This window comes from Pelodiscus sinensis, chromosome 2 (assembly GCF_052426305.1).
Source record: "Pelodiscus sinensis isolate ZL-2025 chromosome 2, ASM5242630v1, whole genome shotgun sequence".
Classification (NCBI taxonomy): Eukaryota; Metazoa; Chordata; order Testudines; family Trionychidae; genus Pelodiscus; species Pelodiscus sinensis.
Window position 1 is genome coordinate 153187560 of NC_143053.1, and position 19986 is coordinate 153207545.

Sequence of the window (19986 nt, forward strand, 5' to 3'; positions counted from 1 at the left end):
AATCAGTAGAGAAGCAGTCAGATATCATTAGGATATTCAGCTTATTCACTGCACTTTGTGCAATGCAGATTTATAATTCAACTAAAGCAGAGGATAATTTCAACACAGCATTCAGTCAGCCACTGTAATCATTTATCACACAATTAAGATATTCACACATTTAAATTGAATCAACGGTGAACAAAACTGATAGATTATCTGCTATGTAACTTGACCACAGAGAGCATCATCTAGCGCAGGGTTTCCCAAACTATGGGTGGCCTTTACATTTCAAAAGGGTCCCCAGGTGGCTCTTAAGGAACCATTCACACATTTTTTGAATTGCCCTGTGCCACCAAATCTTCCTGAATTGTCAAAATGGGTGCCCATCTGGAAAAGGTTGGGAACTGCTGATCTAGCTCAATTAGTATCTGAGAAATAACTTGAGACCAGCAGGTGGCAGAGCAATAGCACTACCCTTTCTTCACAATTTCTAACCAGAGTTCTTTTCATAAACTGTCAATAGAATCCATAAACTGTCAATAGAATCCACTGGACACGGGTGGAGGGAATCAGGGTACAGGAAAGGATGCAGAAATTTGAGTTGTGAGCTAGGGCAGGAGGGGACTGATCTGGGGCAGGGGACTGGGGCGCCAGATCTGGGAAGTAATATGGATATAGGAGGGGGGCAGAGGGTTGGGGAAGGGAGGGATTGGGGTGCCAGAGGTAGGCTCTGTCAGGAGACTTACCAGCCAGCAGCAGTTCCCGAATCATCCTCCCTGCCTGCTCCGCCCCTGCACAGGCTGCAGCCATGTGCTCTGGAGCACCTTGTGCTTCATGGCTGCCCATTATTTAAATGGGCAGCTCCCATTGGCCAGTTTCTGGCTAGAAACCAGTCAATGGCATTGTGCTGGGGGTAGAAGCAACTCCTGAAGCTTAAAGAAAAACTGCCCCACAGCTGCATTTCTGAGCGGTTTGTGTGGGTGAGGCGAGGCAAGCAGGAAGCCTGCCTGGCACTCCTCGCAGCGTTCATGGGCCGGAGCCAGTGGCTTGGCGAAACGGATCCAGCCCATGGGCCATATTCTGCCCAGGCCTGCAGTAGGCCCTACATATATGTTTTCCTGCCATAGCCAGTTTACATCTAGCATTTTAAGTAAAAGAAGAAAGTACAATGTAACTAAAATATTTAAAGATTATCCTTCACTTCACAGACTACATTAACTGCCTCCACAGACTCTAGCTTCATAACTTAAAGCCTTTTAAATTACTAAACCTTAAAATTCAAACTTCAATCAATGCAGTATATTAAAGCATGGAACTAAAACTAATTAGAGTAATTAAATTGCATGTATTCTGTTTTTTTACCCAAAAGATAAAAAGTGATTTAACTAGAGCAGGGTTTCCCAACCTATGGGTCGGGACCCAAATATGGGTCGCCATTACATTTCAAAAGGATCGCCAAGTGTCTCCCCCAGGTAGTTCTGCCCTCCCTACTCACCCCGTTTTTGAATTGCCTTGGGTCACCAAGTCTTCCTGAATTGTCAAAATGGGTCCCCATCTAGAAAAGGTTGGGAACCACTGAACTACAGGCAGTATTATTCTCATTTAACAGATAGGGAAATGAAGAAATATGAAGTAATACGTATTGTGCTAGGTCACAGTGTTCCAATAGCATAATTTGAACTCGAACCCTTGCCTACAACCGTATTTTTCTCCTCTAGCTTCTAGATTATGCTACCTCACATTATAAAACATTTTTCCATTACATTACCCAGTGGCAATAACAGTGTTCTTTGCTCTTAAACGATGTATCGATCCATCTTCTATGCAAAGTGCAATGACCCCACAACATTCACCATTTTCCATCAGGAGATCCAAGGCAAAATACTCAACAAAGTAGCTGGTATCATATCGTAGAGACTAGAAAAGAAAACATTTGTAACAGTTAAGGAATGTGCAAAAGTTAAAGCCACCCCACTTTTTCAATGTCTCATTAAAGGGCTTAGTTAACATAAGAATAAAATCAGACTCCGTTTTCATGGAAACTATTTTCCAGATAAGCCTGTATGCAGAAAGTCTGCGGCTCTTTTAGGATGATTGTATTCTAGAATATAAAAAACTTTTAGATTGAAGAGGTCACATTTAATTACCAAACCATTTAAAGGAATACAGTCTCACATCAAACTTGTCTGAAAATGTTTAACCTATCAACATGAAGTTAGGTGAGAAAAAAAAATACATTTTTCATTCTACTTTGTGTGTTTGACAATACCTAGTATATGGTGAATCTCTCTTTTTAGGTGATCTGTTTCTATCCCATACACTACTAGCATGTTATCCCTCAATTTACCAAGGGGAAACTTCACTTTACACTTCAAGCACTATAAGGGGGTGTTAATGGTGTGTGTTTTAATGGGACTGAGGAATGGACTGGCTTTTGAGATTTTGCATTTCAAATGCCACTTTGAGGATACAGAGTGCCAGCAATAAGTGGATCCCTGGAGCTCCCTTCATTTCTGAAAGAACCAGATAGCAAATTGAAGCAGGTTTCTGATCTCTCTTCACCTTCCCTCACCCACCCCCATACTATTTCTCTGTATTATGGTTCCACATACAGACTTCATTCAAGATTGAGAGGAACAATTAGCTAAGGCTCAGTAAACAATGCATGAAGTACATGGGCTGTTAAATTAGGTCTAGAAGCCATTTACTAGTTCTTAATGGTATGCTGGGTATTTGTTCTTTTTTATGGCCTTGCACAGCAGCGTGGTGGTAGCATTTTTTCATTGTCAGAATCACGCTTACTGTAATTGCCCATTTTTCTTGCTGTGATCGTGGAGGCTAGTTTTACTTGATACTTCCTTGTTGGGGTGTCCTGCCACTCTACTTGACCCATGAAAAGATCAAGATGAACTCTGATTTAAAAAAAAACAAAAAACCCCACCAACCAACAAATGGTCTGGCAGCAGTTTATAGACTAACAAAATATGTAAATGGTATCATGAGCTTTCGTGGGCAAAGCCCACTTCTTCGGATGACCGGAGGTATGAGTTTGGGATGTGAACACTCGAAATAAATAGGAGCAGGGAAGAGGGGGAGGAGGAATAAGGGAGGGGCTGGGAGACAGATCAGTAAGTATCTGGAGAATGGATACTTAAACATAAGCAGATAAAAATCAAAGTCAGTCCTTCCTGACATAGGAATCGATCTATCAACCGTGATTTTTATCTGCTTAGGTTTAAGTACCCATTCTCCAGATACTTACTGAAACACACACACACACACACACACACACACACACACACACACACACACACACACACACACACACACTCTCCCTCTCCTCCTCCCTCCGAGTGTTCACATCCCAAACACAAAACTCCAGTCATCTGAAGAAGTGGGCTGTGCCCACGAAAGCTCATGATACCATCTACATGTTTTGTTAGTGTATAAAGTGTTACCAGACCATTATTTGTTTTTTTTTTCCTGTAACAGACTAACTCGGCTACCCTCTGAAGCTCTCCTTCTGAGTTGCCAGGGTAGGAGAGAGAGTGAGTGCGTGAGTGTGTGAGAGAGCAGCAGTAGGCGAGTGTATCATGACAGCAGCAAAAGGAAGAAACAGTAGCTTTCTCTGGACACAACACCGGTCTACAATTTTTTAGACGCCGTCTGCTTCAGAGATAAAATGTGCTATTTATTATGTTTTTTGATGTGCTGAATTCAAATATGACAATTAAAACAACTGATTGGCAAATGTTTCAAAGATATTTAAGTTTTTACATTTTACGTCTATGTATATTGTGTAGATAGAGTTTTAATCAAATTGTAAACCTAGGTCTTTTCATGTGTTTATGGTTGCTTTACATGATAATATTTCACCTGTCCGGTTTATGTAACACTTTAAAAATCAGAAAACGGGTTATATAAATAAAAATTATGAAACAAAAGGCAAAAAACTACTATGTACATAGTTTAAGCCTATTCAGTGTCTACTCGGAACTTCTTGGATTGTCTCTTGTATTATTAAATGGAGCATCTCTTGTCACTGTCCAGCAATAGTCTGCAAGCACTGATGGGCTCCATTTGCCCTGATAGCGTTTCTCCATTGTTGCCATGTTCTGGTGAAATCGCTCGCCGTGCTCGTCGCTCACTGCTCCGCAGTTCGGTGGGGGAAAAAAAAAATCTAGATGAGTGTGCAAAAAATGTATATTTAGTGACATGTTGCAACCAAGGCTTTTGTATGCATTGAGGAGGTTTTCCACCAACAACCTGCAGTTGTCTGCCTTGTTGTTTCCGAGAAAATTTATTGCCACTAACTGGAAGGCTTTCCATGCCATCTTTTCCTTGCCACGTAGTGCATGGTCAAATGCATCATCTCGAAGAAGTTCACGAATCTGAGGACCAACAAAGACACCTTCCTTTATCTTAGCTTCACTTAACCTTGGAAATTTTCCCCGGAGGTACTTGAAAGCTGCTTGTGTTCTGTCCATGGCCTTGACAAAGTTCTTTATCAGACCCAGCTTGATGTGTAAGGGTGGTAACAAAATCTTCCTTGATTCAACAAGTGGTGGATGCTGAACACTTCTCCTCCCAGGCTCCAATGACTGAGTGGCCAATCTATCTTGATGTAGTGGGACTCTCTTGCATGACTATCCCATTCGCAGAGAAAACAGCAGTACTTTGTGTATCCAGTCTGCAGACCAAGCAAGAGAGCAACAACCTTCAAATCGCCACAAAGCTGCCACTGACATTGGTCATAGTTTATGAACCTCAAAAGTTGTTTCATGTTGTCATAGGTTTACTTCATATGGACTGCATGACCAACTGGAATTGATGGCAAAACATTGCCATTATGCAGCAAAACAGCTTTAAGACTCGTCTTCGATGAATCAATGAACTGTCTCCACTCATTTAGATCGTGAACGATGTTGAGGGCTGCCATCATACCATGGATGTTGTTGCAGGCTACAAGATCACCTTCCATGAAGAAGAATGGGACAAGATCCTTTTGACGGTCACGGAACATGGAAACCCTAACATCACCTGCCAGGAGATTCCACTGCTGTAGTCTGGAACCCAACAGCTCTGCCTTATTCTTGAGTAGTTCCAAATCCCTGACAAGGTCATTCAGTTCACCTTGTGTTATGAGGTGGGGTTCAGAGGAGGAGGATGGGAGAAAATGTGGGTCCTGTGACATTGATGGTTCAGGACCAGAAGTTTCATCCTCTTCCTGTCTGACTCAAGTGAGAATGATTCTGGTGCATCAGGAACCAGCAGTCCTTTTCAGTGGGGTACTGGGTGTATAGCTGATGGAATGTTTGGATAATGCACAGTCCACTTTTTCTTCTTTGACACACCTTTCCCAACTGGAGGCACCATGCAGAAGTAACAATTGCTGGTATGATCTGTTGGCTTTCTCCAAATCATTGGCACTGCCAAAAGGTATAGATTTCCCTTTCCTGTACAACCACTGGCAAAGATTTGTTGCACAACTGTTGCAGGATGTGTGGGGCCCACCTCTTGTCCTGATCTCCAATTTTGCAGCCAAAATAAAGGTGATAGGCTCTCTTAACCATAGTGGTTATACTGAGCTTTTGTGATGCAAAAGTCACTTCACCACAAATGTAGCAGAAGTTATCTGCACTGTTCACACAAGTATGAGGCATCTCTGCTCACTTTGGCTAAACAGAAATGTGTCCCTTTGCAAAAATCAAACACTGACAAATAAGATAGCATGAGACTGTATGATTTCTAGAGCTGATATAGGGCAATTTGTTCAGCAGAGTGATGTAAGCTTCGTTATGATTGCATCATCCATGACTTCTAGGAATAACATGATGCAATTCATATAATGTATGATGCAATACCAGCTTCAGATTGCATCATTCATTGTTTTGCCTAAAAAGCAAGTACTGTCCAAACCCAGTCATAGATTTATTCATAGATCCAGTCAAAGATGTATTTTAGTCATTTCTGGTTTAAATTGAGATCCCTTCCCTTTATAACTCACTTATCCTCCGCCATTCGCAAGTCAAGGGTCGTATATAGTGACCCAATAGCATATCTTGAAAACTAGAGCCAATCAACAATTTTAAGCATCATTTTCGTTCTCAGTGACCCAGAACTAGTAAAGTTTGACTATATTTATTTCAGAAGCATTTTGGCTGTAGAGCAGTGTAATGAGTAGACCTTACTATCTATGCATTTTCCCTAGGAAGACATGCTGGAGAAGCACATTCTTTTCTCAGGCTTCTTCTGTTTGTCATGCTGATATCAGGCAGAGGCATGCCACAGGAAGAAAAAGGGGGCCTGGAATGAAGATTAGGAGTTCTCCTGGATTCCCTGTTGACTCTAAACTCTAGTAAAATAGAGCCCATAAGTAATTGTTAGAATCAATAGCATTGCTTTTTAAACGCCTACAGTTCCCACTAGTTAAACAAAAGTCAAACTTTTCTCCCCCATTTCATAGCCTCTTACCCTGCCATACAAGGTGTGCAACAGTGAGTGTCCTGTCCTGTCCGCGACACAACAACATCGATGAGCCTGTCCCCCTTTCCCAAACTGGAGGCTCTGTCCACCAAAGGCACGTTGATAGATCTTCCCTTCTTCTGTTCTGCTAAATGGCATTCCATAATTTTCCAGCTGGTGAGTACAAACAAAGTATTAGAGATATAGCTGTGGACTTCAACAATAGGCAAGTTACTGTTACGGCTGCTTTGTAACACTAACAAATCTATCATCCACCCTCAAGAAAGGAGCCAAAGAAGGAGTTTCTCTTTATACAAAGTTTGCTGTTCCAGTCTAATCTCTGTATCATTAAAACATCCGTGTGGATACTGATTTGTGTTGCAGATCATTGAAATCAATCTCAGTATGAATAGCTTTACCTCTACAACTGCAGCAGGTGCTTCCTCTGTCATGTAATGAATAGCATCCTGATCCCCCAACCAGTCAGATCCTTTCACAGTGTCATAGAAGTGCCATCTCCAGTTATCTTCTTCCATGTTTCCCAAAGCAGCATTGATCCCTCCCTGAAAATGAAATATGTATCTCCCCAAAGTGACACTTAAATCGCATAATCTTAAAAGCCAATCCAGTCCTCAATCCCATTAAAACACACAATATTAAATAGCATTTAGGATAATGGACAAATTATTTTCAAGTTAAATTTATGTCTCATCTCATACAGCATGCAAACCTGAAAAAATTCTAAGCTCAAAAGCATGTCTCCCTCACCAAAAGATTTTAGTTCAATAAGAGATATTACTTAGCCCACATTATCTTTCATTTATACAGTAGAAATTATGATAATCAACTACACAATGGTTAACATCTCATTCCTTTTAGGCTAAAACATTTTGTATAGGAGAATGTTTCATTACAACAATATAGACACTCATGCATACAATGAAGTGGCATGTTAATATATTTTCTGTTTTAAGACACGGAATATGAGTCAAACATATACAATTTCCCTAGACTGTTTTACTTAGATCCTAATATCCATTTTTACTAATGGAAATGGGACTGAAATTCAGACAACTTACGAATCATAATGCTACATACACCAACTCTGATATGAAAATATCAGAACATTTAATGTCAAACTAATTGTATTTAAATTCTTACCTGTGCAGCAACAGTATGGGATCTGGTTGGGAACAGCTTTGTAACACATGCTGTATTAAATCCAGCCTCTGACAAACCAAATGCAGCCCGCAAGCCCGCCCCACCAGCGCCCACAACAACAGCATCAAATTCATGGTCCACTACGGGATATTGTGTAGAAATCTGAGGAGAAAGATTACCGTATTAAGACAGTAAGTCAAACAATTCTCTCTCAAACTGCGTGTCCGTTTAACTACAAAATACACTTATTTTAGTTTATATCATCCAGTATACATGTTAAGTTTCTGGTACTGTGCACATCACTGATTTTACCTGTATCACAAGCTTAATATAGTGAGAATATATCATGTAAGAAGTTTCTAGTCAATGCAGTATTACTAAAGTCAATGCATGCTCCATTTAACAATTCATAGCCCATACTGAAATTTTCTTCCAAACAAAAACAACCTCCCCTCCCCACAAAAAAACCTCTGATAATGCAGGTCTATGCTCTTCTTTCAAATTCCAGAAACATTACAATTATACACTGAGGAAAGACGACCACCTCAAAGATAAACATTAACTTACCGAATCAGAAACTTTAGCAGATGCATTCTTCTTTCCATAGACCGTGAAGTGAAAGTTACGTGCAAGAGTCTGGCAAGCTGCTGGCCACTGTTGAAACATGTTCAAAATTATCTAAAATAAATATTCTACTTTAGAAATGTTTTATGAGCCAGACATTGTGTAATTGGAAATTCAGGGTGTCTAAAACAAATATGCTCTACTTCTGACTAATCTGTTAGAATATGCTGCTAAAAATAGTTTTAGGATAATTTTAGGGGAACAGTCCTACTTGTTTCTAAAGACAGGATGTGACAAAAAAAATCTACCCGAGATTTTAAAAATAGACAAGTGTAGGAGATGTCATCAATAATTACAAATCTGCTTTTGTTACAAGGTGAAGCATTTCAGATTTTCAAGCAGTAATGCTCCCTGCTCTCTGTAGCTCTGCTCAGATTTCTGTTGTATCCACCTTCTAGAAGTAGTATTTTTGAGTAACCAAACTCCTGTACATTGTATACAGTCACCAGATCTATCAGGTATTTCCTTTATGGGAAATTCTGCACTTTCCAAATCTGCAAATAATACAAACTTGTGAAGAAGTGCACACAAAGGAAGACAGAACCAATCTACAATGTAAACTGAAGTGATTAGAGTTGCAGGAAGTACAATACACCACAGATTTTGATTGACATTGTAAAATTATTTAAATGGTTGACCTTTAAATAGATGTCATGACGTAACCTTAACCATAGGAGTGCTCCCATGCTACTATAACATGCATCCCATACCAGGAGGTACTGATACTAGAGGTAAGAAACATAAATGAAATATTTATTAAAGAAGATTCAAGGCCATCAAAAGGCATTTAGAAAAAAGATTTTATGGTAATGAACTTTGGAACGCTCCCCTTAGTCATAGCTATACGAAATGGTCTTGTATGACCTTGTCAATAAACTAGGGAACTACAACCTACATGGGGCTACTATAAGGTGGGTGCATAAATAGCTGGATAACCATTCTCAGAGAGTAGTTATTAACCGTTCACAAACAGGCTAGAAGGGCATAATAAGTGGAGTTCTGCAGGAGCCTGTTTTGGAATCAGTTCTATTCAATATCTTCATCAACAACTTAGATCAGGGCTTCAACACAAATCATACCTGTTTGCTCTGTGGGCCACAAACAGTTTGGGTTTACACAGGGCTCAACACGTGGCCCATGGGTGGGATCCTTTGAACGTGGCCTCCATAATGGTCAATATAATAGCCTTCTGTTGATATGTGTTTTAGTAGTTAAATTCCTGGACTCATTAAAAGTGCTGTCAACTGGGTGGAAATGAGGTAAATATTGCATTTTATTAATATCAGCAGAACTAACTTAAATGGGGCATGCGTGTTGTGTAGTCTTGCTTTAATCTTTGTATTCATACCTATTAGAGCGAAAGAACCTATCTGCATATATATTTGCCTGTTCATGCAACCACACTAAAGTTATGGCCCTCAGCATGTGCTGGGAGTATCACTGTGACCCCCGGGGCTTCCAAAGTTGAGTAGATAATGGCATAGAGAGGACACTTATTAGGTTTGCAGACAATATCAAGATGGGAGAGGTTGCAAGTGCTTTGGAGGATAGGGTCAAAATTCAAAATGATCTGGACAAACTAGAGAAATGATCTGAGGTAAATATGATGAAGTTTAATAAGGACAAATACAAAGTACTCCACTCAGGAAGGAACAATCAGTTTCACACATATAGAATGGGAAGTGATTGTCTAGGAAGGAGTACTGCAGAAAGAGACCTAGGGGTCATAGTAGACCACAAGCTAAATATGAGCCAACAGTGTGACACTGTCACAAAAAAAAGCAAACAGGATTCTGGGATACATTAACAGAAGTATTGTGAGCAAGACACGAGAAGTCATTCTTCCACTCTACTCTGTGCTAATTAAGTTTCAGTTGGAGTACTGTGTCCAGCTCTGGGAATCACATTTCAAGAAAGATGTGGAGAAATTGGAGGTCCAGAGAAGAGCAACAAAAGGGATTAAAGATCTAGAAAATGTGACATATGAGGGGAGACTGAAAGAATTGGGTTTGTTTGGTTTAGAAAGGAAAAGGGAAAAAGGAACCAGCCAATTATAGCAGTTTTCAAGTATCTAAAAGGGTGTTACAACAAGGAGGAAAAAATTGTTCTCCTTGACCACTGATAATAGGACAAGAAGCAATGGGTTTAAATTACAGGAAGGGAGGCTTAGGCTGGACATTAGGAAAAACTTCCTGTCAGGATGGTTAAACACTGAAATAAATTGCCTAGGGATGTTATAGAATCTCCATCTCTGGAGATATTTAAGAGAAGGTTAGATAGACATATCAGGGATGATCTAGATCAGGCCTGGGCAAAATACGGCCCACGGGTCGGATCTAGCCCACAGAGGCATTGGGGAGCCCCAAGCAGGCTCCCTTGCTTCCCTGTGCAGAAACGTGGCTGCCAGGTTTCATTTATTTCAAAAGTGGCGGAAATGGGGGAAGCGTCAGAAGCTGCCTTACCCCCAGCCAATGGGAGATGCTTATTTGAATAACAGGCAGTCAAGAAGAACCATGCCCCCTCTCCTCGGCTCAGTTATTCACTGAAGCACATGGCGAGGCAAACAGGCAGGCAGGGAAACGTTTTAAGCTCTGCAACCTTTAGTTCTGCAGCCAGGCAGGCTGGTGGATTTGGCTGCTGGCTAGTAAGTCTCCTAGCCACAGCCCATCTCTGGCACCCCAGTCCCTCCCAGCTCCAGCCCTCTGCCTCCCACTCAACATACTCAAACCCTCTGTCCCCCTCTTGCACCCATGCTCCCTCCCAGATATGGTATCCCATTCCTCTGCCCCAGATCACAATCCCCTTCTATCCTAGGTCCTATCCCAAACCCCACTCCAGTCCCCTGCCCTAGGTGACAACCGCCTCCTTCACCCAAACTCCCTCCCAGGCTCCAGTTTCTCTCCTGCACCCCAATCCCTTACCCCAAGCTCCCTTCTGCACCCAACCTCCATCTCACACCCCTCATCTCTTCCATTAATGCCATGGAACAGCATAGCTCTCGACCACTTTCCAAAGTCAGGGGTGGGCAATGATTTTTGACAGAGGCCCACTCCAAGATCTAGCTGGTGCTTTGTCCTGCCATGAGTACAGGGGACTAGACTTGATGACTTCTCAAGGTCCCTTCCAGTTCTAGTATTCTATTCTATGTTAATGAATTACATAAGAAGTTTCTAGTCCCTTGACTACAAGATTCAATCATTTAGGTGTGGAAGAGTAAAGCAACTAAAATGAGCTTTATTAAACCAGAGAAAAAGAATAACACAAATATCTAGTATCTTGAACAAAGACTGAAACCAACTAGAAGTCAAATCATGTCAGTAACAATTAGGGATGATACATGTTTACAAAAAAAAGTAACTGCTATAAATTTGCCACAGTTACACATTTACACATGGGGGACTGGGTGAGAGCTGATGCTCATGGGGAGCCAGCTTTTAAGCGGGCTCCCGCCTGCTCCCCGCCCCATCCCTGCACTGCCATATCAGAGATAGCAGGAAGGGGCAGGTAGCTCTGTGGGAGCTGGTAATTGTGGGGAGCTGACAAACACCAGCTCCCACCTGCCTCTGATATAGAGGCAGCAAGGGGAAGCTGTGTATAACTGTAAGCATTAACCCATAAGCTCAGGCGCATGGGTTAATCATGTAAAAGGGTACACGGTCACATCCCTAGTAACAACCATGAAAAAGTTTTATAATGTGGACTAGATTCCATTGCAAAACAGGGTGAGATCAAATTCACTGGAAGCTTAAGGAAGAATTTGCATCCTGGTCTCCAACGCAAGAAGAGCTGTTCAATAATTAGTCACTATGCATTTCTCCCATTAATCACTGTCTTTTAGTACAGATGTTAAGCACACAGGACACACTGTAAATTGTTTTCCAGTATTATTGTAGTTGTGTTGGACCCAGAATATGAGACGTATATGGTGGGTGAGAATCTCTTATTGGACCCACTTCAATTACTGAAACAGACAAGCCTTCAAGCCACACAGAGTTCTTCAGGGCTACATCTACACTACAGACCTATGCTGGTATAAATATGTTGCTCAGAGATATGGAGGATACTCTGTATAGATCAGTGGGAAAGCTTCTGTCAACATAAATACCATCTTTCAGGGATGTAGATTAACTATACCACTGAGAGAAGCTCTCACATCTGCAAAGAAGCATCTTCACTGAAGTGTTACAATAGCACGACTGCGTCACTGTAGGTGAAAACAAGCCCTATCTCTGGGAAAGGTACTCGGGCAAATGTATAGTAAAAATGCTGCACTGGCATTAGCACTTTAATGAAGCCATCTCACAATGACAGTTTAATCTCTCCAGACTTCAGATTCTCAAAGCTAACTACAAGGATTCTATATATTTTTTGTTAATCTTTAAGGTGCCACAGGACTACTCATTTTAGAAGTTGCAGACTAACATGGCTACCCGTGAAGTGAAATATAGTGTGGTAGATAGTTAAGCATAAGGAGTTAATTCAATTTTAAATTGTTTCGGGCAGGGGTTTGGAGCAATCAAGTTTTTTAATTGCTCTGCTCCAGCTCCACTCCGGCACCAATAGTGACTGCTCCAGCTCTGCTCCGACTCCACTTAGCCTCAAATTAATTTTTAGCTAAATAAAAAAGTGCATACTGTAATTTTGAAAAGACACTATTTTTATTCAGAGTTTTAAAACAAACTAAATGCCATCAACAATACAAACTAGAATCATTCATAATTCAATCTGTAAACAATTATTGCAGCAATCAAGTCTTCTTTCATAGCCTGCCGCAGATCATTTAAAATTAACTTTAAAGCCGAAAACAGTCGCTCTATACTAGCTTGAGTTGTTGGCATGCTCGAAGCAATTCTACAGGCAGCCTGAATGTGGCGTGGGTAGCTGTGAATGGTTGTCTGTTTTTGAAGCTTTTAGCCTACCAATAGACTCCACTGCCTCACAATCTTCCCAAAAGTTTCTCTCGAATAATGCTTCATTACAATTATGAATCACAGAAACTCACCGGCGTCTTGCTTGTTTGTCCAATTCCTTTTTGAAGTCATCATTTTCTGAAGAATTGGTGCTTGAATTATCTCCATTTCCCTGTGATGGTTGAAGATGTCTCAGGGATGGATGCTCAAACAAGTTAAGAGTGGAGATGGAAGTTTGAGAACAGCCTGCTATTTCTGAAGGATGTGAACTTTCCAAAACCGCAAATTCGATGGTTGACGACTCCTTTTGTTGTGTTTTGTTTTCTTCAGCCTCTTTCGCCAAGTTCAAATGTAGCAATAGATTTTGTTTTTAAAAGTCGTCGAGCAATATCAAGGAGCCCTTCCTTTGCCTTTGGTACTTCCCTTGAAGTAAGAAGAATCCAATACCGTGGGTCAACAAACTCCAGCAAGGAAATGAATATTGTCAAAAAGCTTCTCTTCACGTTTCTGCATGGAGGATAGAATTCCTTCTGCAATTTGTCCCCCATTTATTTGCAAGAATTTTGACAGTTTTCAACATTCCTTCATTAAAACACGCGGTGTTACATTGACAGCTTGAAGATTCACGGTTGTTTGGTTTGGCTTTGCCAAGGGGTCTCACAGGTTTTTCACTTCGTCCCATTCAGCTTTTGTTAACTTGAGTTCTCTTGTTCCAGTAGCAGCCACTTGTGTACAGTAAAACTGAAAAAACGAGAAGCCGATCAATCATCGCAAATGTTGAACCCCAGTGAGTCACAGTATCCAATGATTGAGTTACTCCATGTAGATCAAGCATAACACTTCGAATACTTAGGGTTTGTAGTTTGACAACTTGTCGAATGTTTACCAGAAATTTCTTCTCATGTTTTGTTCACTCTATCACAGATTGCCAACTGAAGAGTGTGAATACCACACCTCATCAGTTGGACTTTCAAGTCACCCTCATGAAGCCATGTTGGAAGTATGAAGCAAGGGTCATTAACCCATTCCACCGCAGCATCCATGTTGAGTTTGATTTCATCCATTCCTTTAGTTCCTTCATCAGGCAAAATAGCTTTCGTTCTGTCCACATTCCTGTTGTCAGAGGTAGAAATGGTTTCATTGTCCTTGCTGAAATTTTTGACAGCATATGTCATGTTTGCTGCATTGTCAACGCAGATGCTCAGCACTTGCATTTCACTTATCCCAAATTTTTCTAAAATAGCTTTTACTTGACTTTTCACATAGGAAGAATTGTGACGCCCTTCAGTGTCGATTATGTCCAAGGTTTTTTCATAGTACTGAGCATTGATTACAAGGAAATTTCTGTTTCCACGGGTTACTGCATCCATTTTCAGGTACACAATTTTTGCTCCAAAGCTTTCTTGAGTTCTTTGCGACCAGATTGAGCTGTGCTGACAACTAAATGACGAACCGCATCGTGCCCCGTCAAAACCCCAAGCTGCTGACCCATTTCACCTGCAATTTTTTGAAATTCTTTGTTCTTTAGCCTGAAGGTAGTAAGCAGCGTTGAACTCAAGCAAACCATTTCCATCAGCCCTTCACGGAAAGTATTGGCATCCATGGTGACTATAACCTTTGAGGACTTCAAATATGAGTCAAGTTTTGTTTGCTCAATTTTGGGTTTCTTTTCAGATGAAGCTCCGCAAAAAAAAAAAAAAAAAAAAAAAAATCTTTTCTCCAGGAGTTTTCAAAGACACAAATGAACGTCATTTAGCCGCTTCAGCTTTCTGTTTTGCCTCATCTTCTTGTAACCAGAGCTGCATAGTTTTCAGGATGGTTACGTTTTACATGCCGCCAAAAGTTGAAACTTTTCACAGCACTTGCTTCACTTGTCTTGAAGCTACATGGTTTGAGCTCACCATTCACTTCCTTTTCCACCGTTCACGTTGCCAATTTCTTCTTTGCTTTTCCCAAAAGTCCAAATTTGGGCTTTTCAAATTAAAAAGTAAAGATGTTGCTGAGCTCCTTTTCTGTAAATCGGCTATCAATCATGGGGGGCAGATTTGATTTTTTTGTTCAAGCCATGGCCAAATCTTCTTGTGCTGCTACTGCATCCAAATGTCTCGTTATGATCTTCAAAAAGCAATGAACAAAAGCATTACTTTTTTTATAATGTACCTGCTTGTGATATCTTAACCACTTAAGGTATTTTGAATTTATTTTGGATCTTCTGGACAAAAGTGACGATATTTTCTTTTTACACAATATTATTATTAAAATATTAAAATATACTTTAACATGTTTCTCGCAGTTTTTTATTTTTAACAATATTTTTAACATAATATAAATTTTTATTTATAAATTGCAAGTTAGTTTATGAAATTTTTCAATAAAAATATTCAAAAATATTCAAGTTTTTAATTAATCTAAAAAATGCTTTAATATAGATATATCAATGAAATTTGGTATATGCCATAGCGTTAGTACGTGCTATCGCTGTTCTACAATATTAATTGTTGAGAAGTGTCAGCCGATGGTTAGGGCAGTGTGTGTGTGTGTGTGTGACACCCGAGTCCTTAACTGCAGGGACACAAGGCCCCGAGAAGTTTAACGTCCGTGTCTTTGTCCGTTAGGATCAGGATCCCTTCACGGAGGGCAGCCAATAGGCTGACAGACGCCCCAGAGTTTATAGGAAGAGCTTATTACATTTTAGATTTTAGCTGCTAGTATACACGATTTCTTCACAGCAGGCAGTCTAGGGAAGACTGAGAGATGCCCCAACAGATCTGTCACCTAGGAGTGATATGATCCAAAACGCCCAAGCTTTTCCTATACCTGTTCCTTATGACCGGCTGAAGTTTTTTAAAATTGTGCTTGGTTCTGTTACAGCAACTGAAGGAGTCAGGTTCAAGCTTAAACAGTTACAGGTTTATTCAAGAAGCTTATAAATCATATGGTTACAATGGCTATTGCTCTATTTCTTAACTGCTAGCAAATATAGATCTTAAAAATGGTTACAAAGAAAATAAAGATAGAAAATAGAAATAATGGTACCAAGTGACAGCTTAATCTTTAAAGAGCTCTAAGTCTATGTGTACATTTAAGACAAAGGACCACATCCAGGTACAATTTTTACCCCCGTCTGTGTCTCCCGACTCCAGCATGTCAGGCCAGGGCCGGTCCCTCAATTCCTAGGAAAGATGAATACGAGGTGGGCGTCCCCGTGGAACCTCGGGAGGTCAAACACCTAACCCGACCAGCGGATAGATGGTAGATTGACACTCAAAGTAAATGTGCTGCTGGACCCATCTTTATACCTATAGGGGCCCGTATCCTCTGTCTTATCCAAGATGCCAAATTGTACTGGTCCGTTTTTGTGACGCCAGTTTTTACAAGCAAGTTGTGAACTTAATTTACACTTGTAAGAGATAAATTGGAAGTACTCTGCTTTATTTTATTTTTTTTACTGGGCGAGAGATTCCTTCCCCCGCAGACGGCTGTGTATTTGTATTAATATGGGTTTCAGTAAAGGGCACTCCTTGGCAGGCTTTTGGTCAGCAATTGGTGTATCTCTGTTTACAGCTATCCAGGGTTACACAGCAGCCTGCACATCCAGGCCTTCTGTTCAAGGCTTACTGCTCTGTGCCCCCCAGGCAAGAAAAAAATGGATGTTACGGGGGGGTTCCTGTTTGGCTACAGGAAGTAACAAGGCTATATGTTACAAGGTTGAAAATAAACACATACTAATCTAACTAACTAATCTACGTGAGTACGTACTCGCCTAACCTTGGCACAAGGGTGGGAACAGTCTGCAGTGTTGCCGGTTGTCTGATAATTATCTGATTCTGTAATAAAACATATCTCCGAAAAACTTTGTAATTTTGTATCTGTACATTAAATCTTGATTTCAGCCAAAGTGAGAATAACTGTGATATATTACGTAAAGTGGTAAAGTAGATGTTAATATCAATTGTTATACAATCTGAAACTTTTTGGCACCTTTAGGACTTTCTTGCTAAAATATCATTCATTCTGGATTGAAAATGAAAAAGAAAATGGAGCAGTGGAGCAGTCAATATTTTCTGTGCAGACTCTGCTCCAGCTCCAAGTAAAAATCCGCAGCTCCACTGCTCTGCGCTCCAGCTCCGGACTCCGCTCCAAAGCCCTGGTTTCAGGCAACATAAGTGGGTTGTTAACACCCATGCAGTCACAGAACAAAGCTAGTCCAAAAAAAGATGTTAAATCCCTTCTTTTACCCTTTCCCTATCTCTTAGTGGGAAATGCATACAGCAGCAGTTTGCATGGCACCAAAACCTCGTTCCAGATAGTTAAATATAATGGATATACTGCAACAATAATATCTATGTACTTTTATTTGCTTAGTGAAAGGTAACATAACTTTACTTTTATGGCTCAGTGTGATTGATAGCACAGCTTTATTGTGCAGAAAGAAAACTCATAACTGGCAATCAAACCATTCCAAGCAGTTTATTTTTTGCTTTGTTTTACAAAGGTGACCTGCAATTATTTTTGTAGTCTTCCAACACATTAACACTCTAAAATGCAGGAGGAAGTTATGGGACCTACTTTCCTCCTTTTACAGATTTTAAAATCAAAGCCAAACTGTAACTATATGACATCCCAACACAACATTCTGCCATAGAATCAGGGTCTTAGCTGACAACATAATATCCAACATGGAACTGTATGGGAGGCTGGAGATGATCATCAGGATTCAGACCAAGAAAAACCCGTAATACTGTGCAGTTCTGAAAACTTCAATATCCTTATTTTACAGAAACACTTTGCTACATAATACAGTAACTACGTACTTCTACAGTACACAATTAAGTCAACCTAATTTACACCCATACATACATCCACCATGACAATTGCATTGCCCGTGCTTATCTATACTTTGCTTTTACCAGTGGTGTGCATGCTCACCAAGATCATTTTCACTGATCATACAGTCATTGTGGCTTCTGAAAGCTAGTAACAGCGGATGCAAATAAAGCAAAATCTATCCTGAGCTAAAAGTACACTGACTTCTTCTCAGAGGTGGAGTTAAGGCAGAGTAGCAGGTGAGTTAGGTTGTCAGGAGCAAAATTTTAGTGTATATGTTTACATAGTTAGGTCTTTAGGGATGTTAAAATGTGGGTAATTGGCTAACGGTGCAACTGCAGAACATTTCAGCATTTACACACAATCACAAAGAGGGGCAGCAGCCAATTCCCAGGGAGCCGGTGAGCATCAGGAAAGAGCTTTTAAGCCAGCTCTCTACATGTACCAGCTCCCGCCTGCTGTCCTGTGCTGCTGCCTCAAACAGAAGCTAACTCTCTGTATACTGGGGCCCACATTTCACCCCTCTCCCAAGGGAACTAGCTGCTGTCCCTGGTACAGAAGCAACAGTGTGGGGCAGCAGCAGGCTCCCCAGGAGCCAAACCAAGAGGTGTGTGGAACTGTTTGGGTAACCCATAAGCTCATGCTTATCAGCTACCCATTTAAATGGCTACACTCTTACATCCCTACTGTCTTAACATCTACCTAACTTTGTAATGTAGACCAGGCCTAAGTTTTAAAACATTTACACAACAATTATCTTATGCTTTAACTATCAGAAGGGAAGCCATGTTACTCTGTAAAAGCCCATTTAGTTAAGTTAACCAGTGAAACATGATATTGCTCTTTGTGCCTCTACCATCCTGTTAATCTGTCTTGGAAGGGACTGTCATTTTGCTACTGTTCCTACCACATAATGGGGTACCAATCCTGCTTAGAGCCTCCTGTTACTACTGTAATACACAAACAGTAGTCTTGAGGTCATTCATCACAAAAGTTTGTGCTTAACTCTTCATTTAAGAGACACAATTAAAGGGCTAGTTACCCTGCCTTTGTTAATTTCCATGTAACAATGGAGTAAAAATAAGAACCAGGATCATTGCAGGTGGAGGGGAAAAAATGAAGGGGAACAGGAAGGATCAAGGATAGTTTCAGGGGAAGCCGGATGCACATTATTTGTTTTCATATACAATTCCTTGCTTTATCCACTCAGACCAAAACATGAACTACTTTAAATTATTAACAACCCCGTCTCACTTTAAATGTATGTGATTTTCATATATCTGCTTATAGAGGAATACTATCAATTCATTTAAAGCAAGTGATTAGATGTTCTCTCAACAAAACCTCATACACATTGCCTTTTTGTTTAATACAATACCAGGGTATTTAAAATTGCCAGACCACATTGGTCTGCTCTAGAATACAGAAGTTTCCTTTGAAAACCTTTCTGCTAATACACCATCATGACTGCTACATTTTGCTCACTTTTTTAAAATAAGGTCACGAAAAAAAGACGTTGCTTCTCCTGCAGCAGGTGAAATCCCTGATACCTTGAGGACAAACCCCAAGGAGCTACAAATTGTACAGACACACAAGCCATTCCAAGTTAACACAGAAGCGAAAGGGGCCGCTGGGGAGAGAGCAGGGACCAGTAGGCAAGCAGGGCTGGGTTCTGTACCTGGCGCTAGCTGCCTCCCGCCAGCGGAGTGACCTTGGGCAAGTCACTTCACCCCGCAGCGCCTCGCTTCCCTGCACCCCCGTTCTTCTCCTTGCTCGTGCCTACTCTGCCCGGGGCTATAACATCCCGGGTCCCACCGGCGGCGCCGGGTTAGCTCAGGACGAGGCACGTGCGGCAGCCGCCCCGCACAGCCAAGACGCGGAGGGGCCAAGTCAGCGGCCTCCCGCCCGGAGCGGGAGAAAAGGGGCGGTTGCCTCCACCCCCCCCCCCCGCATGCGCGCGCCGAGCGAGCGGTTACACAAGCCCGAGCGCCCATCCCCCGCACGCGGGTTGACCAGC

At 41.1% G+C, this 19986-nt stretch overlaps 1 protein-coding gene and 1 pseudogene across 4 annotated transcripts in view; both read right to left on the reverse strand.

The window, feature by feature from the left end:
- LOC102455030 (succinate dehydrogenase [ubiquinone] flavoprotein subunit, mitochondrial) overlaps positions 1–19986 on the reverse strand; it is a 42881-nt gene that overhangs the window by 22679 nt on the left and 216 nt on the right. For 2 of the 4 annotated variants that reach the window (XM_075921635.2, XM_075921634.2), the window contains exons 2-6: positions 8176–8262; positions 7609–7770; positions 6867–7010; positions 6457–6621; positions 1751–1899 (exon numbers count right to left, since the gene is read on the reverse strand). In XM_075921635.2, the coding sequence (XP_075777750.1) occupies positions 1751–1899; positions 6457–6621; positions 6867–7010; positions 7609–7770; positions 8176–8262 (707 nt within the window). Of the gene's footprint in view, positions 1–1750; positions 1900–6456; positions 6622–6866; positions 7011–7608; positions 7771–8175; positions 8287–19986 lie in introns of all 4 variants that reach the window. The other 2 variants (XM_075921632.2, XM_075921633.2) reach the window with 1 other exon arrangement.
- LOC149525356 (uncharacterized) lies at positions 8293–18080 on the reverse strand (annotated as a pseudogene).